Source organism: Podarcis liolepis, assembly GCF_965112155.1.
Source record: "Podarcis liolepis genome assembly, chromosome: 16".
NCBI classification, from domain to species: Eukaryota; Metazoa; Chordata; class Lepidosauria; order Squamata; family Lacertidae; genus Podarcis; species Podarcis liolepis.
In genome coordinates this window covers 39,273,582-39,295,414 of record NC_139567.1, presented here as the reverse complement: position 1 = coordinate 39,295,414, position 21,833 = coordinate 39,273,582, and the positions used below count along the sequence as shown (strand labels likewise).

Below are 21,833 nucleotides of genomic sequence, written 5' to 3'. Positions count from 1 at the left end.
GAGAGAATGTGAGGGCAGTCGTGATGATGGCCAGGCATAAGAGGCGGCTGCTCTGACCCACGTGTGACTGTATGTGGAGGGAGCTCATTTTCCTGTAGTTCAGATGATTCAGATAAATAAAACACCTGGTGTCAGAGATGTTAACTCTTTATTCAAAGAAACTTAAACAGTGCAAGCCTAGTGGTCAAAGCAACTCTTCCCAGTAGGTATTTCCACAATGAGGTAGTTGTGAGGACTGAAGGTCCCTGCCTTCCTGCTGCTCTCTAAGACTCCTCCTCTGGGTCTTTCCCCAGCAACCTGAGGCTTCTTCGTCTTGTCTCTCTTTGCTATGCCATCTTCATACTTCTTCAAGGGGAGCAAGTGCAGCAGGAGGGGGAAACTCCCTGGCTTCTTCAGCAGCCCAACCCCACTCTGCCTCTTGGCCCCCCTCCTCTCCAGCCTTCTGATTCTGGACTGTCCTCTGCCACAGCTTCTTCCTGCTCACTAAACCCTGATTCTTACTAAATTTGTATACCACACTAGACCTGTAGATCATAGGGTGGTTCACAACATAAAAACACCTCTTCACTGTCCTCCCTCTGACCACTCATCGTCGTCCCACCACCAATCCCCTGGCTCTGAGCAGTCTTCCCCCGGGGGTTCTCTCCTTGGCATCCAGCCAGTCCATGACACTAGCCCCAGGGGCAGGGATGGTTGAGATTCTGTAGTTTCCAAACTTGTGGTGTGCCCAGCTTAATTTTTAGAAGAGCACTTTTAAAAAAAACAAAACACTGGGTTCTTTGTTGGAACAAAATGAGCATCCCTTCCTCCTCTTCCTCTTCCAGGAATTGCATCCTGACGAAATCGACACGGACTCCGCCTACATCCTTTTCTATGAGCAGCAAGGAGTGGACTATGCACAATTTCTGCCAAAGATAGACGGCAAGAACATGGCAGACACGAGCAGCATGGACGAAGACTTTGAGTCCGACTACAAGAAGTACTGCGTGCTGCAGTGAGCGCAAGCCAGGGGAGGTGCCGCGGACCGCTGCGAGGGAGCGCCCTTGAAAAGTCGCCTCCCGTTTGGCAAAAAAAGAAAAAAAAAGTGGTTTTTAGCAGAGCGGAAGAGCTAAACGTAGTTTTTATTTTTTTATTTTCCTCTCATGATCTGAAAGCACAACTAGAAGAAAAGAGAAAGAAAGAACCCCTAATTACATAGCAGCTCACAGGTTGAGATAGCTTCGGGTTTTTTTGTGTTTTTGTTCAGATCTCTCCATACACATTGGGCGGGGAGAGGGGGGGGAATAGCACCCATTGGTTGGATTTCCTTTTTTTTACCTTTGGCTTTTAAACTGGTTTGATGTAAGCAAACTAGGACCAAGAAAGCTTAAGTTGTAAGTAGCCCAAATAAAAGCTGGCCCAGAGTAATAGAAAGGTGTTTGCTTCCCTCCCCCATTTTTAAAACAAAAACAAATTACCCATAGAAAGAAGAAGAAGAAAAAAACCAACCTTTTTGGATGCTCTCTTCAGATTTAAGACGATTGAACTTGTAGTGTTGTCTGTAGACAACATGAATTTGCTACCTCCTTTTTCTGAAGTTTTATTCCATTTTTTTTAGTGGCAAGATAAGGAAAGCCCAGGATAGGCGACCTGCACAGAGGAGCAAACATCATGGTTTAGGGAATTTCCTGCCTTTTCCGTTCTTAACCCCACTGGTCTCTGTTTGGTTTGTTTCTTGGCTTTTGGCTATGTCAGTTCCACCCTCTTGGATGAGGGTGGCTTAGAGGGGAATTTCTCCTGTCCCCTCTGTGATTTTGTGGCTGATATCATGCCATCCTACTCATGAAAAAGTGGGGAGAGAACAGGGGGATTATTTGGCATTCATCCCCAATCTGAAGGCAGGAGGCCCTTAGCTTTTCCTGGCATCAGTGTGTGAGCTGCCCTCCTGCCTTATGTGAAAGTTTGAACATGCATATGGGCCCACTAGTGCCCCATCTTAGAATCTACGTCACACAGAAGTTTGCTCCTAAGATCTCAGGCCTGGTGCAGACATAACACTAGTAAACTAGTAACTATGGTTGAGATTCCAGGAGGGGAACGTGGGATGCTAAACTAACAAATCTCTAAATCTTGGTTGAGATGGGAACGCTGCAATGTTTACCCATGTGCTTGTGGAATTTATGTTGGGCAAGGGGTGAGTGGAGAGGGGAATGACAGGTTGCTCTGCCCCCGTCTTCTGACCTCTCCACCATGGTTAAGAGTTCACAGGCATTTCTTCTGCTCTGGCCTTTAGACCCTAGAAAATTGCCCCCCAGATTCAAGTTTGTGAGCAGTGTGAAATAGTTGTGTGTATGTGTGTTGTGTTTTTAATTAAATTGCACTTTAAATGAAAGGAAAGGATAATTAAAACTCAGACATAAGTTAATTTTATTACTGCCAAGTGTTTTTGGAGTGAAGGATGAGGGCACCTCTTTTGCTTAAAGAGCAAGAAATCCTGCTTGGGTAGCTATTACGGTTTTAACATTGACGTTTATCCAGTCTGCAAGCAAACCTAGGCATGCTTCCCTGCTGCATCCCATGACCTGGAAAGAAAAATAGTGCCCCATTTCTTCCTGTAATAAGGTTGGCATTAATTTACAACTTTTGAAAGCCAAGTCTGTTGTCCCACCAATGGAGTTCATTTGTAGGAAGAGTTGCAAAAAAAGAGATCTGCATCAGAACGCCTTTTCGTCCAGAAATATCTGTGAAGAAAGGTGCTTGAATCCCTGCAGACTTGGGCCCAACAGACTTCTTCGAAAATCCACTAGCTCAGAAGTAAGAACTTTAGTAATTGGTCCCCTAGTCTGGGAGCCCAAGTGACTCTGCCATTATCTTCATCTGAATTCTCTTGCTCTTCCAGAGCACCCCTCTAAAGGACATTGTTGAATAAGATAACTCGTGAGTTTAAACAGGGTTGTAACTCCTTAATTTGTCAGAATAAGCAGGCAGTGTCAAGGTTTAAGTGCTAATTTATAAACTGGAACAACAAGAAAAAGCCTAGCTTTTGCTGAACTGCTGAACTTCTTTTTGGCCTGTACCACTTCAAATTTCAGAGACTCTGATGACTGAATGGCTCCTGTGGACAAAACAAACGCACTTGGTTGCAGGTCAGGGAGAAAGCTAAACAAACACACTTGTCCCTGAAAAGCTAGATTTCTAAGTAGAGGATTTTTTAATTTTATTTTTCCATCGAGTTATATTCAGTCATCTGAGCAGCCTAGGCACAATTCAGTGGGAACTTGGCCAAAAGTCGCATTATTTATTTGCAATATGCTTTTCTACCTGCCAATCCTACCATGAAACAGAATCATTTAGCTTAATCACTCTCAAGGCACAGCTTTTGCTTCCCTGTCTCCTCTTTGATTGAGCTTTCAGGGTTTACAAACCTTTTTTTTTTTTTAAGTTGCTTTTCTTGAGCCCGTGCAACTTTTCGACAAATTCAGTGTGGGGTTGTTAGATGAATCCCTGCATGCACTTGCTGGGGAATGTTCTGAGACAGTCTGAAATCTTTAGACCAGGAGTAGGGAACCTGTGGCCCTCAGCTCCGTATCAGCCCCAAACATTGGCCATGCTAGCTGATGGGGGTCGGGGTCTGGAAACACCTGGAAGGGCCATAGGTTCCCCACCCCATGTCAATATCCCATGTCAAGTCATGTGGTGGCACTGACATTTCACATAGGGGCCTGTCCTACACACTGACATGTTTGTGGGATGCCTTGATACCTCTGCGAATCAGGATCAGGGGAGACAGCATGAATCCATGACTCATGGCTACAACCTCCGTATAGGATCAGGGACATCCTCCACCTTAGGAGCTCTGGCAGTGGGCGAGTATCTGACTTGACTCTTTGGAAAGTCCATTTCTTTAGAAGCTAAATTTGGCCCTTGTTCAGGCCTTGATCTTTTTGATGGACACGATTCCTCAGTCCAGTAATTTCTAACAATTAGGTTTAAGCTTTGCCAAAGGTGGGGTGGGGCGATTATTGAGCACCCGGTAATAACACTTCAAGATGGCTTGGGCAGGTGCTGCCCCTGCTGGTAATGTTCACAGGGTATTGCTCCTAAATTTATTTTCCGCAGGGCAGTGAGTTTGGAGAAAACCAAGCCTTCCAAACCGGCGGAGTTTCTGGATTCAAGACTATTTTGAGACACCCCGATCTGTTTTTCCTTTTACAAACTCCTCCAAACTCGTCTTCAGATTAACTTTCCTTTCAGACCTTCTCTTGTCACTGAAACGATCTACTAATGCCATTTTAAAAATCTGCCATGCTTTGTTACATTGATTCTTAATTATTATTTTTAAGGAGAAACAAAAATTAAATTAATTCCTAAATTTAACAGGGAAATTTATTAAGTTAACTCTTAACCACATTCACTTTGTAAATTATTGTATAAAAACTTATTGACAATGCACTGAATTTAGAAAGACCATGTACATAAGTACTGTGTAAATAATAAAAAAGTATTAATGTATTGGAATATGAACTGTATAAAAAAAAGTCCAAGTAACTGTATATGGAGTGAACTTGTTTATCTGTAACTATATTATTCAAACAAATTAAATACTGTGGATGCACTCTGCTGCCTCAATTCCTTTCCCTTTTCTAGAAATTTCTATAAAAAATGAGTGAGTTGGCTTATGATCTGTTTTATGCTCCCCATCCATATTTAAATAAATATACATTTGGGTGGAATTTGACCATCAAAAAGATGTCGCTCCTGTCCTTGTGGTGAAAGCATGAATTTGCCATATGGGCAGTGCCTGTTTTAGCTGCTAAATAAGGTTAGGGACATAGTATATAATTATTACATAAAGTGCCTAAAAATGGATGAAACACTGAACCTACCTTTTAAACCAAATAGTCCCTTTGTGGTATAGGAGGTCCCATGCTCCATCCCTGTTATTGCCAGTTAAAAAAAGATTTGGTAGCAAATGGCAGGCAAAACCTCCATCACTCTGCCAGGCAGGTTCGGCAATAACATAAGTTTGGCTAATTGACTTGGTACAGGGCGGTTTCCTCCACCCATGAAGCAGCAGGATTATCTGCAGTTGTCCATGGGCTTCCTTGCAACACAGAACACAAAAGTTAAATCTGCTGAAACCACCTTTTCTGCTAAGTGGTAACTATTCTGTAGGAAGGGGGGAATAGGTTGAGGTTTGTCAGAATAATATTTCGCCACCAAGTTCTTTGCAAAGGGTGGTGATGTAACCAACATCAAGACCAGCTGGTGGCAGCATCTGCTTCTGAAGTTCTCCCCAGGTTCCTGCTGCTCTTTGCAAATTGACCACATGAAGAAAATTAGATACACACGGATGGGAGACAAATTTGATTCTGTTGGCATTTCAAGGAGAACTTACAAGCTTCAAGTTTTCCAAAGCAATCCACGAACTGAAACGGTCATCCTTTGAAATATTCCCTTAAGCTTTCACAATGCAATTCCAATTCTCCGGCCAAGTAATATTTATGTGCAAGAATGTATAGGCTAGCTACGGTAAGGTGTGCATAAAAATAGTGAAAATATACCAATATGCATTATATCAGGACATTTGGTTTGAAAAAGGGTGTGTTGGCAAAACTGAATGCAAAAATGTGTTGCTTTAGGAGAAATCCAGAGTTAAAACGCTGGTGAATTTTTATCAGGAGTTTTAAAAGTAATATTTGCAAACTGATCTGTCTAAGTGTGAAGAACTGAAGAATAGAAAACTCTGAAATGTAGAGGGTGGGTGTTTCTCTGCTACAGATTAGTCACTCTCCAAATAGCCATCAGGATTTTCTTACATTAGCATGTACGGTAATGGGTAATTTGGGCTGCAACTCTATGCTTACCTGGGATCAAGCCCCTTTCAACACAGTGGAGCTGATTTCCAAGTAATTTTGCACAGGATTGCATTGCTGTCCTGCCTACATTAATTGCAGATTCTTTGTGACTTCCTCTTTTCCCAGTCATAGATAATTATGCCATGATTATTTTTATGGTGATGGATAAAGCTATTGGACAAGAATCTTTCTCTGTTTTCTCTCTGTGCTGCCCATAAACAATGGATTTATAATGCAGATGTATGAATATTAGGTAGCAATTCTTAAGGACTTTGATCTTTGTGAAATCCTCTTGGAAATGACCTCTCAGACTAATAGTGAGTGTTGGAACTAGGACCTGAGAGATCTGTGTTCAAATCTCCACCCAAGTCATGAGGTTCGCTGGGCGATCTTGGGACAAGACACGGCCTCTAAGCCTGAGCTTCGAAGATAAAATAGGGGAGGAGATTATCCCATGTACACTACCTTGAACATCTGTGGAGGAAAAGTGGAATAGAAATAAATTTACAGATTGGGAAATGTAGTTTCTTAGGGGTGCCCCTCACACTGTTCCAGTTCCCAGAGTTCCCTGGGAAGAGAGATTGACGGCTAAAACACTCTGAGGACCATATTATTTTGTGAGGAGAATTAAGGGGTTCCTTACATCTCTCAGCCCCCTGGTCAATTCCTGCATAAGCACAACTTCCAATCTGACAAACTAACAGGAAAGATTCGAAATCGGCGGGACCAGAGATTCACAGAAGACTGGAGTAAATTTACAGATTATTTGAAAAGTATTTGTCATGATCAAACTATGTTTGTAGGTTTGCAAGAAGTTTTGTGAGGAGAATCATTGGAACTATTGCAAAAATGGACAAGGGGGAGGGTGGATAGTTAAGATAATTAAAGGCAATATGAATTTAAGAAATGCATAAGAAGTGGTTAAAACGGTGGGTCATCAGAGTTGCTGAGGGAAGTCCAAAAAAGATTGTATAAGTGATGAAGTTTCATGGTATGTACTATAATTTATATGTTAAAATCAATAAAACATTATTATTAAAAAAAAGCACAACTTCCAATCTAGGCTTGGAAAACCCAGTCGCAACTTCCATTATGTCGCACACATCATGAACGCAAAAAAGGCTAGTGTCGGTACTGTGCAACTTTTTTTGTACTTAGGGAAATCTATCACTTGTTCGTTCCTTTACAACGCTGAATTCAATTTTTGCGCTGTAAGGTAAAGGTAAAGGGACCCGTGACCATTAGGTCCAGTCGTGACCAACTCTGGGGTTGCGGCGCTCATCTCGCTTTATTGGCCGAGGGAGCCGGCGTACAGCTTCCAGGTCATGTGGTCAGCATGACTAAGCTGCTTCTGGCGAACTAGAGCGGTGCACGGAAAAGCCGTTTACCTTCCCGCTGGAGCGGTACCTATTTAATTGCACTTTGACGGGCTTTTGAACTGCTAGGTTGGCAGGAGCTGGGACCGAGCAATGGGAGCTCACCCCGTGGCGGGGATTCAAACCGCCGACCTTCTGATCGGCAAGTCCTAGGCTCTGTGGTTTAACCCACAGCGCCACCTGCGTCCCAGTATACTGCGCTGTAGTATTAGCTTATAAAAAAAAAAAGGTTTCCTGCTGGGATTCATACAGGTGCCCCTGAGAGTGTGTGCCAGGGTGCCTGCCAGTAAATTTGCCTCAGTAAATATCCCCTCGAGAACCATCATAGCATAAGAGACTGTTTGCTCTTCCTGCTCCATTCATGCTTATACCAGCTTGGCCTTCTCTGCCTTGAACATGCCTCCTTAATACATTTCTGAACAGAGGAGAGGGGAGAAAGAGCTGCTCTCTGTGAGGGAGCAGTGACTGAAGTAAGTGCCTTTTCCTCATTAATTTGGGCTGTTTACACCATTTTGTGGTCCTCCCTCCTTTCCTGCTCTTAGATGCAGCAGCCATTTTGAGTCCTGCCACGCCTCACGGCAGCCATTTTGTGTTATGCCACCACTCACTCGACTAGATGGGCCAATGGCCTGGTTATGATATGTTCTTCCACACTCTCACGAGAGCCATTATCCACATTTTCCAATCTTCTCTAAACGTATGTTCTTCTTGTCCTCTTATTCTAATTTGTAAAATCTGCAAGCCGCACATATTCTGTCAATTTAAGTTACCATTCTTCTTTAGTCGGGACCTCGATTGTTTTCCATTTTTGGGCTAATTAAACACGGGCCTCAGTAGTGGCATACATAAATAACCTTTTTTGACACCTGGGAAATTCAGTCTGAATGATCCCCAACAGAAAGGACTTTGTTTTTTTGGGGGGGAAGTGCTTTTAAACATTTTTTTTTCCCAATTCATTATGGATCATTTCCCAATACTCTTTTTTTTTTACCCTTTTACAAGACTGCCGCATATGGAAGAACTTGGCGCCTTACATTTTCCATTGATTTCAGTTTGGGTCCCTGCTCCCCTGTAAAGTACAGCAGTTCCCCGTAGGATGCCCATTTTCTATCCAGGGCAGGTTGCAGCATTAAGACAGTTTATTTATTTAGTTTTGTATTTTTTTGCAAAAGTAGTTGTCATTGTCCCCCATGTTACAGAGGCTTGGCAAGGCCTCAAGTGGGACATAGCTTTGGGACCCCAGTTGTCTCTGACTGATTATTCCCATCCATTCCGGAGAACTACAAAACCAGCACCACGGAGGCAAAGAGGTCTGGCAGCCATGGCGAGGGTACTTTTGTCGGGTTTTATTCTTCGGCATGCCTCTTGGGTGGGTGGAATTTCCTGAGGGCATTCCTTGGCGAGAGGGAAGAAGCACCAGGGAGAGGGGTGTGTGCTCAGTTCCACCCGTTGTTGGGTTGAGACTAGTCTTGGGTGGGAGACGGCGTCTTTGGGTAAAACCCAGACTGCTGTCGGGGAACAGTACTTTCGTGTGACTGATGAGTAGCAATTTGCCTTGTCACGTACACAGTTCTGTCAGCGAATGTTTTGGCAGGACACCCTTGGGGCGTTCCTACAGTGCATTTTTTGTTGTTGAGTGGTTGCTGGTGGCTGACTGGGAGATAATGGAGCAAACGGTGCTGTGTTTGGGTGTACTGGTGGCAGAATGGGATGAGTGAATTGCATGAGTAGCAGGCGTGATTTGATTTGTGCAGACATAAGGCCAATTTTGGGTGTGATGCATATGGCGAGTGGTGCCTTTCTGAGGTGGGATATGCCTTGGTAGGAGGGAGGCTGAGGAGAACAATCCTTGACTATGAAGGTGTTTCAAATGTGCAGCTACGTATGTTCTTTTGGGGTGAGGCCTACAGTGGTGCCCCGCAAGACGAATGCCTCGCAAGACGGAAAACTCGCTAGACGAAAGAGTTTTCCGTTTTGGAGGTGCTTCGCAAAACGAATTTCCTATGGGCTTGCTTCGCAAGACGACAATGTCTTGCGAGTTCCTGCTGGTTTTTCCCCTCCCCCCCTTTTTCTAAGCCGCTAAGCCGCTTATCAGCTGATCCGATCAGCAGATAAGCCGCTAATAGCGCTAATCCGCTAATCCTTCAATGGGCTTGCTTCGCAAGACGAAAAAACCGCTAGACGAAGAGAATCACAGAACGGATTCTTTTCGTCTTGCGAGGCACCACTGTATTGATGTTTTATTGCATTGTTTTGTATTGCAGTTTCTCAGTTTCACTGAAGAAAAATATAACAAGGAGCTCATGGTGGGATTCATGGTTCTTCCCTTCCTCACTTAATCCCCAGAACAACCCTGTGAGGTAGGTTAGGCTAAGAGGCAGTGACTGGCCCAAGGTCATCCAGTAAGCATCATGGCCAAGAGGGGATTCGAACCCTGGTCTACACTCTAACCACTACAATAGATAGATGATAGACAATGCGGAAAACTTAGAGATGACATAAAAAAGCCAGAAGAAGGAAGGAGGGAAGTCAACTCTTAGGAGTAAATGTAAAGTAATGTGTATATGTATAGTATGTAATCATAAAATCAATAAAGATTATCTTCAAAAAAATTAAAATACAATAGATAGATGATAGGTAGATAGGTAGATAGATGATAGATAGATAGATAGATAGATAGATAGATAGATAGATAGATAGATAGACAGATAGATATTTTGTAAACCACTTAAAGACTATATTTAGCAGGAGATAAATATGTGATTTTGTTTTGTTTTGTTCAATTGCTTTTATTATAATTTTAATTCTTTATAAACTACCCTGCAAAGTGGTTGTAGGTCAGGATATGATTTCCTACCCTAATTTTTGTGTACATTCTGTTGCAGCACACTATCCCATTTAAGACTTTTCTGCCAAAGAGAAAGACCTGGCAAACAGATCTTCGCTTGGACCCATGCTGAGCAGCAGCAGCTTCCTAAGGTAGGGATTATGCTTTGCAAAATGGTTACTGGCTGAGAGACATTTAATGAGAACTAGCCATTTGAGGCATCATAGGAACCTGCCTTATACTGTGTCAGACCATTGGTCCATCTAACCCAGTATTGTCTATGCTGAGTGGCCAGCAACTCTCCAGGATTTCAGTGAGGGATTCCCTCCCAGCCCTACATTGAGATACCGGGGATTGAACCATGGACCTTCTGCATGCAAAGCAACTGAGCTATGGAAACTTTGGCTTGTGGGCTGAACCAGAGTATCATTATTTATTTGCCCCTTGAACCAGTGAGCTATAGCCCTTTCCAGAGATGTCAACAATTTCTCCTGTATTGTGTTTGGATTGCCTGCTCTGGAGGAAAAAATGGAGTAGTAACTATAAGGGCTATTGTCTTCCGTGCAAACTCGCTCCATCTTGTAATGAATTTTAAGAAACACTTCTTGGCTTGCTATTTCATTCTCCCACTGGGAGAGCATCCTGTACTCAAAGTGACCAATCAGGAGCCTACAGCAGGACTTGAGTGCAACAGCAACTGCATTCAGAGTCAAGCTGCCTCCAAGAGTTAGCCATTGACTCTGGGCTAGGTGAAGGAACAGGCTAATGCGATATAAGTCATCTTCTTAAGTCTGTCTTATTTTTCATTCATTGGTTAGGGAGAGTTTATTCACCTTTGCCCATCTTGAAAAATTGCTTTTCCTGTGAATATAAATATGTAAATTTGTCTTCCTTTTGTGTTATGTTTGTATATTAATGTGGAAGTCCTCTGGGGAAACACCTACAGGAAGCAAGGGCTGACACACGCACGCCAACCTAAACTGGGAAGGCCCAAATTGGCGCCATTTCAATGGCCAAGGAGAGGAAGTTTATTTCTGATAAAATAAACGACCAGCCCTGAACCCTTAAAGCCGGGCTCCCCGGTCTGCTGGTTGAAGTCTAAACATACTTTTTCTGCAGAATGGCTCCACGTGTGTCTGTCGCCTACTTGGGAGAAAGGCACAAGTCCAACATCAACAACAGCCGTTCATTATTTGCCTAGGCGTTCACCAGGCCTCCTCTGCTGCATTGCCCCTTGTTGGTTTATATGCCCATTCAAAGGTCAAGAATTCTCTCCCCCCCCCCCAACAACCTTCACAATGGGTAGATTCAAATACTGATTATTGGGCCTATTTTACACTGTACTTAATCTGCACTCTCACTCAAACCTTTATTGCATTAGCATACAGCCATAGCAAAATAAGACAATACAAAAATGCTAGAGATAAGCAACCAAGCAAAATTCAAGGCAATATTGCTGGCGTAATAACATTTAAATTACCCTAAGACAATAATGCAAAGATTTAGTTGCCAGCGCCAAAAATCTAATATGTGGATATATATAAAGCATAAAATGGCCCCAAAATAAGCTCGGCACATTGAGTTTAAAAAAAAGTAATAAAAAGAATTAAAACAGGTCCAGGTCTAGGACACTCTACCCTGTCAGAGTAGCCCTGAGTTTCAGAGCCTGCACTATGAAGATTGCCACCCCACGTGAAATTTGGGGATTTGCGTCCACCAGAAGCGATTTCAAACAGTCTTCCTTAGACGTAATGGTGGATGGGATCAAGAGGAGGAGCTTAGATCTTATTGGCTCATAAATAGGGCAGTAGAAAAAGAAATCTGCATTATTTATTTATTTATCACATTGGTGGAAACAGAGGAAACTGCCGTATACCTAGCCAGACCATTGGTTCATCTAGATTAGTAATGTCCACACTGACTGGCAGCAGCTCTCCAGGGCTTCAGGCAAGGGTCCCTCCCAGTCCAGGGATTGAACCAAGGACCTTCTTCTTGCAAGGCAAATGCTCTGCCACTGAGCTATGAAATCTCCACTTTGCAGACTGGGCCAGGTTTTTAAAATGATGATTAGCATTAGCATTTATTTGTTGCCTTCTGTATAAAATGTCTCAGTGACTTAAAATTGTATTTTTGTAAAAAATAACTTGCAGTCATAAGACATTTAGACATGCTGAGTGAGGCCTGAAAGCTTTGTTAAGTTTAAGAGGCCCTGTTGAATAACCAAATAAATTTGTAAATGCTGGACCTCACCTGCCACCAGGGCTGCTTAAGAACATAAGAAGGGTCCTGCTGAATCAGGCCAATGGCCCATCTAGTCCAGCATCCTGTTCTCACAGTGGTCAATGAGATGCTCAAGGGAAACCTGCAAGCTGGATCTCAACTCAAGAGTGCTCCCCACCGTGCTGTGCTTTCTAGCAACTGCTATTATCTTCCATGAATTTGTCCAGTCCTCTTTTAAAGCCATCCAAGTTGGTAGGCATCACTGCCTCCCGTGGCAGTGAGTTCCATAGTTTAACTCTGTGCTGTATGAAGAAGGACTTCCTAATGCCCAACACTCAGCTTCAGTGGATGTCAACAACAACAACAACAACATTTTTATTATTTATCCACTCTCTGCATGCTGTGCCTAATTTTATAAACTTCTGTCATGCCAGCTCTTACGCTCTTTTCACTAAACTAAGGAGTCCCAAACTTGGCAAACTTTCCTTATAGGAAAGGTTTCAAGCATATATTGTTTGACAGCTTATGGACACCTGACCTAATGAAAATTTGATCTAAATTATGGTTATTTCTGCACAGATTCATAAATGCAATCCGACAAATAATTGTGTAGTTATTAAGTATCATTTTGTCACAGCAGAATGATAATGTCTATTTTAGGGTCTGTTTCCCTTTGAAATGTCCCCCCCACAATTTATGCAAAAGTTGATAAATTGTGTTTAGAGGCACCTGAGGCCCTAAACTTTAGCTTATGTGGTCCATGCCCAAATCCAGCCCTGCCTGTGGGCCTGAAGAACTTTTGCCAGTCAGTGTTAACAGTACTGAGTTGGATGGGACCAGTGGCCTGATTTGTGTAAAGGCAACTTCCTATGTTCCTAAGACCATCTCTTACAACAGGTATGAGGATGTCGCCCACCAGATGTTGTAGAACCACACCTCCATCAGCCCCAGCCAGCATAGCTAAGTGCAATTGCAGAATCTGGGATGTGATGGAGAAGACATAGCCTTTCAACTCCTTGCATTGCTTTTCACCCCTTCCTATGAACGTATATGACACCATTTATGCCAGAGGCATCAGCCAAAAGCACCCATCATCTTTGACCCTGCCTTGACTATCCTGGCTGCAACTCTTGGTTTGCTCCAGTTTGCTCACCAAGAGACACTGTTTGCCCCTCTTCTTTGTCCAGAATGGGAGGGAGGGCATCCAATGAAATGTAGGCATGTTTCAAGGGATGTGCTCATTGTAGGACAGGCCGAGCCAGTGCAAACAGGAACTGAATATTTTGACAAATGATTTGCTCTGCCAAAGCCAGTGGTTCTTTTATAGATTCAGATAGTCAATAAAGTTATTCTTTATCAGGTTTTATTCATAGAGTGAGGCAAATAAAGAACAAAGCAAGTAAATGCAGTTATATTATTATCTCCTTATTGGTGGGGCTGCCAATGAGAGCTGCCCACTTGGCACTGTCCTGTGACAGGGCCTTTTCAGTGGTGGTTATATTAATTCCTGCAAGGACAGTTTGCAAGAGGATAATAATGAAGCAATGTTAGTTCTGGCCTGCTAGGCCTTATGTTGGGGCATTAAAGGGAGGGCAATTGCTGGACCTCACTCTCATTCCTTGCTATAACAATTTCCTTCCCCATATGTGAGCAGAAAGAGCAAAGACTCTTGCACTTTGTGAATCTTTGAAATTATATTTACTGACATTTCACAGGTACTAGGTACTGGGTGGCATGCCAGCACCCATGGGTGTCACATTGATGGTGCCTGCTTTAAGGTGCTAAGAATTACTAGATAAGCTGGACACACTTGGGCACAAAATTCTACCCCTAAGAGGTGTCTGGTTGGCTACTCAGGGGAGCAGGCCTTTAGTATGACCGAAGAAGGAAATTTCTTAAATTGTATTGTGTTAAGCAGGTTGCCTCCTTCCATTGTGGCTCCTTGGCTTGACAAGAGTCTCCATGAAATAGTACAACCTCCCCTTTTCCGTGTGCATGGCTTGGGTTGCTAATTTAATGGGAGAAATGGAGGCACTCCAAATGACAAATAGCTATATTCGTTAGTGCACCTCCCTGGAGTCGGCCTCCAAAATGCATTACATAGCAGCAAATTATTCTGTCATAACTGCTTTGCAAAAGGAGAGGAAAACAAAAGCTCTCGCTTGAATTGTTTCTTGTGTGTGCATGTGTAAAGGGGGAAGGAGACATTGATGACAGTTCAACACCCATCGCTGTAGCTTTGATTTACCACGTAGCTGTGGTGAAGAATCCTATAATTAGAGCAATAAGAAATGGCAGCTGGAATGGAACAAACAGCTTCTTGAACACCCAGCCTCTTCTGCGCGGTTTTGTTCGGGTTGGTTGTTCACCTGAAGGCAATCTGGAATTCTTCTCACTCCCTGCTGCCCCAGAGAGATGGGGAACCTTTTTTAGCCCAAAAGCTGCATTCCCATCTGGGCAACCTTCCAGCGATGGGCAAGGCCAGAGGCAAAAGTGAGTAGAGCCATGAATGTTAATGTTGCCTTTGTAAAGCAGGCTACACTCACATACCCTCCGTCCAGACAAGTGACAGGCATGATCAGAGAGTTCAGGCAGGCTAAAGCACTCAAGGAGGATGTGGAGCAAGGCCAGTGAGCCTTGGTATGGCTTGGCAACAGAAGGTGTGGCTGAAGAGAGTCCCCAGGGCCAGATAGAGGGGCCTGGACCTGAGGTTCCCCATCCATGATCTTAGGATACAGGGAGTAGCCTTTAAGGGTGGATTGCGGAGGCCATTGGTACACAATGGATTTTCATTTGATGAGTCTGGAGGTGGAATGAGGCAGGTGTCAAAGATTGGCTTTGCTGGAGACCCACAACCAACCTGGAACCCCACAATGCTACTTTTCCTTCTTGCTGTCACCACACATTCACCTGTCCCCCTATGTTGTTGCCCACAGCAGTCATTCCACAGGCCATAGGAAAGGAAGGTGGGACTTCCAAGTCTCACCGCTGGCTCTCCTGAAAGAACAGCCACTATGTTATGGCAGGAAAAGCTCCACGGGACACCTATGGGTGAACAGGAATGTAAAGGGAGGAAATCAGGCAGCCTTGTTCAGTGTCAGACTTTTATTTGTTTTATTCCTCAACCCAAACAAAATCTCCTTAAATAATATAAGAACACATATATAGGGCTATATACATACTCAGAGGAAACCCACTGAAATTAATGCACACAATTAACTTAAGTCCATCATATTCAATGTGTCTACTCCAAGTAGCGCTTAGTTGGCTACAACCCACAGTACTGTGTGTTGACTTTGAATATATAAATATTTCCATATTATCATTTAGCTCTATCTCATACACTTTTCTCGGCCTTTATTAAAGCTTTTGACAACTAAGTGGGTAAAGTACAAGTAAGAAAACCATTTGTCTGCTTGTAAAGCTGTGGTGAAGCTCCAGTGCCTTGGCATTTAAGAAGATAGTGACTACAAAACAGGTGTGTTGCAGCACCACCCTTTACCTCAAAGCCAAAGCATGACTTGGCGTTCCTGGTATACAAAGGGTATGCAAAGGGTCAGTGGTGATTGCTGATGGTCACATTCAGATCTTATGCTAAACCCTCTTTCCCCCACCCTTGAGTCTCCAGATGCTGCTGGACTCCAGTTCCCATCAGCCCCAGCCAGAACTATCCAACGGTTGAGGGATGATGGGAGTTTTGGTCCAACAACATGGCGACCAAAGGTTGGGGGCTGGGCTAAACTATCATTTTCATGACAAGAATGAACTGCATCATGCTTCTACACTCCCCTCTTTTCCTCCCTCATTCATGGTCATGGGGAGCAGATTAGAAGTTTTTGCTTCTGGTTTTTACTTACCACAGTTTAAGATGTTAACGTTAACTGTGTTAATGTTAAACATGCCAGCTTCATAACCTATAGTTTCAAACTTATGGCTTCAAACAAACAAGAGTTAACTACTGGTCTGGATAACAGAAGCAGAAACTGCAGAAACTTCCAAACTCCTCCTTGCTGCTACGCTTTCTTGTCACACTAAACTATGGTTTAATGAGACATTCATACATGGCCAATGTCACACTGCATTGAAGCAAGGTCAAGCTTAGTTTCTTTGTGTTAACCAAAGGTCATCAGAAATTTTCATATCACAAAGTGACTGTTCCATATGATAGTTAAAGATTCAGTAAAATGCCAGTTCTTGTACGCTAGCTACTGTTGCAAGGCAATAATCCAGATTAGTTAGGCGCTTTACAAATCAGTCTCCAACATGCCTGCCGTGCTTAGTCACATAATCAGTTGGATTAATCTGTTAGGAATCTTTCAATCAGTTCAAAGAAGTGGTCTCTAATTTGTTTTTAGCCTTATGATAGGTGGCTATGGCTCCTGCTTGATGGAAGCCAGTGAGGTGGCAGGCTCTTCTGATCAGTAGAATCCCCCGTTGGTGGGTGAGGATCAGCTGCACATGAACCAAGCGTGTTTTAAGATTGGGGGCTTTGCAATTAAGAACCCATTAAAATCTGCCCAACCCTTCATTGGATGAGAGTGAGAGCGAAGTATGTTGCTGTTGGTATTAGCAGCAATATTTTTCCTGGAGCGAGAAGTGCATTTGAGTCTGACTTGTAGACAATTCGTTCACCAACAGGCTGAGTGGGTCGAAAGTTATCCACCATTGGCCACTCTTTGTCTGTATCAAAATAGAGCTTCATCCAGAATTCTTGGATCTGTGGAGTAACCAGAAAAATGAAATATTATTAGAAAAATGAAAAACAAAACAATGGAACTAGCATTACAATCCTAACTCCACGTACCCAGGAGAAAGCACCACTGAATTCAATAGGATTGCCTTCTGAATAGATATGGTTATGTTTGCAATAATAATAATAATAATAATAATAATAATAATAATAATAATAATAATGGCTGTTTCATGTTATAAAGCCAATGAAATGGTGTACCAGAGTAAAAGCAGGAACACAAATTCTAAGAAAAGAAGAATGAGTTCAATAAACTAAAGCAATAAAACCATTCAAATAAACTCTAAAACCAATGAAAACACTCCATCAACTTCAAAACTGATCTTCCATAAATGTCTGGGTTACACCTCTGGGGAAAGCTTCTGAAACAACAACATATTTAGTAGGTGCCTAAACATCATCATGCCATGTGCCTGTCTCATTTTGGCTGGTAAATGGGGATAAAGGATGGGGTGTGGGGGTGCCATCCTACTCCTAATCCAGCCTGCATTGATCCCAGCATTCATAGCAAAAGCCTTCCTCAACTTTCTCAACTTTTCCTGAATAAAAAGAAGTACTCGCCCTGGGATGAAACCCAGTGCCACCTTGCAGGACTATTCATTTCTATAGCCAAAATTCTGAAAGAGAGAGCCCAAGAGAGGGCATTAGAATTAAGTGGACAGCACTAAACTGCATTGAAGTGCATCATGCACAGCTGTTACCTACTAGCATAATGGCTCTGTTAAATTGCCCCCAAATAATTAAACAATCATTCTGAATAACTGTTTAAGTGAACTGAATGATGAGGCTTAAGCATGTTAGGGTTGAATATGCCTTTTGAAAAGCCCCATCTCTTGTGCTTTGTCTCACCTGCTGAAGACTAAGTTCAATAGGTGTCTCAAACAAAGTCCAGGTGACTCCCTCATTGCATCCAGGTGTGGTCAGCGAGCCGGTGTACCGATAAAAGCTGTCAAGGGCTGACTTTTTAGGGATGAGGGCTTCCAGGCACAAAGCCCCCATTTCAGTTTCGTTGCCTAGAGAGATCAGAGAGGAGTTATTGTTTCGTGCAAGGCACATCTTTCTGATTGTCACTCTGGCAATTGCCTTCAGTTCTGTAAGTTTATTGATGCTGATGTCTTTCAAGAGCAGTTTAAGAAGACTATAAGAAAAGCCCTGTAAGATAAGCCCTGTGGGTGGCAAACCACATGCCTCTTAGGAAACCCACAAGGTGGACTCAAGGGCCCTAGCCCCCACTGTCTGCTCTGTCCCCCAGCAACTGATGATTACTGTATCTTTTCCTTGTTAGGAGTGGTATTTCTGAGGAACTGTTGAGATGCATGAGCAGTAATGGATGGGGGAGAAATTTGATTCATTTCGCATTTTAAGCTGAAGCGATCACATTTGCACTATTCTGAAGCAATACAAGAACTGAAACACAGCCATCCTTCGGAATTTGCACTAATCCAAATTTTGTGACGCAGTTCTCTGACTCAACAAAAATACATAGAAAAGTACATAAAAATGAGTACGCTAGTTAAGATAGCATACAAGAGTGCTCTGCATTAAGATAAAATGCTTACAAAAAGGTGTACGTTAGCCAAAACCGCATACAAAAATGTATTTCTTAGCCAAACTTCGCATGTATCCTGTATATCTGCATCTTGCTATAGAAAATGGGGAGAACCGTATTTAAGATTGGCAAAATGAAACACTGAGAATAACTGAAATGGACAGAACCATCCATCCATAATGAGCCATGCACATGAGAAGGTGCTTAAGGCCATGATGAAGCTGGAGAGAGACTAGCTCAGTGGTAAAACACCTGCTTTGCATGCAACGGGTCCCAGGTTCAATCGCTGCTATCTCCAGTTTGTTTTTAAAAAAAGATAACCGAGGTGAACATGATAGGAATGACCTTTGCCTGAGATTCTGGCGGACCCAGGAAGCTGCCATTGGTCTATCTAGTTCACTCAGTATCGTCTGCAGACCATGGATCGAGGAACTTTTTTTCATTTCCTTCTGGGAAACTTTCTGCCAGAGCATGGAGTGCAAAATGGGCAGGGCAATTAAAGTACAATTTTATTATGTGCACAATAGGCTACTTTCTGCATACCCTTTTGCAGCCTTCTGCATTCTCCATCCAGACAAACAAAACAAAACCCCAACATCATTAGAGTTCAAAGAACACACTCCAGCCAGGCAAAAGCATTTTTGGTTTGAATCAAGGCCAGTGAGCGGCAAGTCTTCTATAGAGTAAATAGCACTGGGCTCAATGGATCAATGATCAGAACTTGTGGAGGGAAGTGTCCTTATGTATTTACATCTCCCTGCGATGCTATTATTATTATATTTTATTTTATTACCCTGCCTTCACTGTAAAGTCCCGGGGCAGCTTGCAACAATGAAAACAATGTTAAAAACAGTTTATAACAACTTACAATCACACAAATAAGGTGGGTCCTAGAAAACATATCCCTCAGGTGCTAAAAGCCAGACTAAGGTCAAGTACAGAGTGAACACGAAGTTTTCTGACCTTGTTTATGGATCAAAGATTTGAGTGTTTCTGCTGCTGTTTTAAAGAGAAAGTTTCCATTAAGTCTTACCATTGAAAGGAATGTCTTTTAACTTTGAAATGAGAGGTTCGTAGAACTCATTTTCGTTGCCATCCTGAAATAAGACATTTTTTAAAAAAGGTACAATTTTAATGCCCCCTTTTAACTTTGTACTATTTTCTAGAGCATGGATTGCAGGGAGGGGGGACCGTTTTTCAGCCCAATGACCACTTTCCCTTCTGGGCAATCTCCCAAGAGCCACATGTCAGCATTTTCCCCATGGATAGTAGAAATTTATCTTGCAAACATACCAGAAAGTGTGAAATGGCCCCCATGATTCTTACAGCCCAAGCCAATTCTAGTTGCTTTGCCAGTTTTAAAGTGAACCCAAATCCCTTCCATACCTTTATAAAGAAGCCCAGCACTGCTACGCCGTTTTTGGAGAGCGCTTCCTGTATAGTTTGAAAGTTTTCCTTGATGTGGACGATATGAAGCTATGGGGGGAGGCAGGTGGAGAGAGACTGAGACCTTTTTCTACAGTACTGTGCTTACAAATGTTGAACTTTTAAAGAAGAAACAAGAAAACTAAGAATGAACATTGATAAGGATAAAACCTTACACAAAGGAAAATATACTGGTACATGTATTTTGCACATAAGCCATATGCAATATAAGTGAGGCTACTGGTATATTATCTGAAACAAACTTTCAGATCTGTAAGCAAGAGACTCTGAGTAGACCCATTGAGAGGCAATGCGGGTAGGGTGTCAGACTAGGACCGGGGAGATCAGAATTCAAATCCTCATGCAGCCACGAAGCCCATTGGATTGTCACCTTGGTACAGTCACTCTCTCTTAGCCTGACATACCTCACAGGGTTGTCGTGAGGATAAAACAGGGAAGGGGCAAAGTGTTTACACCACCTTGAGCTCCTTGGAGAAAAGGTGAGATACTACTACTACTACTACTAATAATAATAATAATAGGAAGAAGAAGAAGGTTGCATGCATCTTAAGAGTAGATACACTGAAATTCATGGACCTGTGTTTGACATGACCGTTAATTTCATCTGGTCTAATCTGACATTAGCCATACTTAGATATCACCCTAAGATTACAAAACTTTAAACAAGGAGATCAATGACTAATAAAACCATTCTGGGTTTGTTGGTTGGTTGGTCTGTTCCCATTCCATTCTTATATAAGTTTGCAAGTTTGCCCAGTTCTCGTACCAGTGCAACATTAATTCAGTTTTCAAATTCAGTATTTAAGCTTCTCCAATGCATAGCAAGGATGCTAAAAATTGTTGTTGTATGTGTGAATGCTCCATGCAAGTTGCCTCAAGTGCACACTTGGCACATTTGTCCAGAACAATCCCTACATTGGAAGCGAGTGGAGAAGGCTTTCTTTGTGGGTGTCTGTGGAGCTGTGGAATTGGGGCCCTGGGCCAAGAGTTTACTGGACATGTTGTGAATCCCTGCACGCCTTTTTTGTTTTTACCTCCATGGCATATCTCTTCCCGTCAATGCTGTGCTCCGATCCAGGGCTCACCCTGCTTTTCTTCCCCTCGCTGTCTCCCCAGTGGAAGTGGAACTGCACGGCCTTGTATTTCCCCTGGAGGCCACCTGACTCGATCTTTGCTGTCTCATCAAGATTCACTTGGACTGAGGGAAGCAAAAAAGAAGTGCCCTTTCAGGTCATTCATTATTTCAAAAACATGTTATCATTATAAACAGGGTTGCGGGGGAACCTCCACCCCACAGACCTCCTTTGCACCCACCAGGCCATTTTAGCCAAGCCATGCCCAGATGCCACACACCAGAGGTCTCTGCTTCTCATATTTTCTCTGTTTTCTAATATTTTCTTTTTTTAAAAAAATGTGTCTTTTATTGGTTTCATATAAAACAAATACACCGGTGACAATGAACAAATGACACTCACATCCCACTCAGTCATGACTTCTTTGTTTTCAATGTGAATATATCAATTATATAAAATTTTTGTTAACCCAGAGTGTCTTTCCAGAGTGACCCGTGTGGAGCAAGTAGTTGGTAACTATGTTACTTCGCTGAAGCATACTTTACAATGCTATACCACATCAAAGCTATCAGTTTTGGTAATATTACTACATGCCTGCCTTCGTGAAGTCTTTCCACCAAAGCGACAAACCATAGCTGTTAGTAGTTTCAAGTTTCAAACGCATTAGCGATGGGGTCTTTCCAAAATATTGCAACAGTCAATCTTGCAGCTCATTTTTCTAATATTAAATTCAGTTGTCCCAATTTCTGCAGCAA

At 42.7% G+C, this 21,833-nt stretch overlaps 2 protein-coding genes and 1 long non-coding RNA gene across 8 annotated transcripts in view; 1 reads left to right on the top strand and 2 right to left on the bottom strand.

Annotated features, from left to right (window-relative positions):
* USP32 (ubiquitin specific peptidase 32) overlaps positions 1 to 4,594 on the top strand; it is a 122,664-nt gene extending 118,070 nt beyond the window's left edge. For all 6 annotated transcript variants that reach the window (XM_083479737.1, XM_083479734.1, XM_083479736.1 and 3 more), the window contains exon 34: positions 825 to 4,594. In XM_083479737.1, the coding sequence (XP_083335863.1) occupies positions 825 to 998 (174 nt within the window). In that variant the 3' untranslated portion in view covers positions 999 to 4,594. The remainder of the gene's footprint in view (positions 1 to 824) is intronic.
* LOC310695561 lies at positions 4,166 to 7,753 on the bottom strand. Its single transcript, XR_014520165.1, has 2 exons — positions 7,722 to 7,753; positions 4,166 to 5,083 (listed from the first exon to the last, which is right to left on the bottom strand). It is a non-coding gene; the product is annotated as an uncharacterized lncRNA (long non-coding RNA).
* Positions 7,754 to 15,347: 7,594 nt separating this feature from the next.
* The window catches only part of CA4 (carbonic anhydrase 4), a 28,992-nt gene continuing 22,506 nt past the window's right edge, over positions 15,348 to 21,833 (bottom strand). Inside the window, exons 4-8 of the mRNA XM_083480115.1 lie at positions 21,040 to 21,203; positions 19,946 to 20,035; positions 19,593 to 19,656; positions 17,860 to 18,023; positions 15,348 to 16,977 (exon numbers count right to left, since the gene is read on the bottom strand). Coding sequence (XP_083336241.1) covers positions 16,786 to 16,977; positions 17,860 to 18,023; positions 19,593 to 19,656; positions 19,946 to 20,035; positions 21,040 to 21,203 — 674 coding nt within the window. The 3' untranslated portion in view covers positions 15,348 to 16,785. The remainder of the gene's footprint in view (positions 16,978 to 17,859; positions 18,024 to 19,592; positions 19,657 to 19,945; positions 20,036 to 21,039; positions 21,204 to 21,833) is intronic.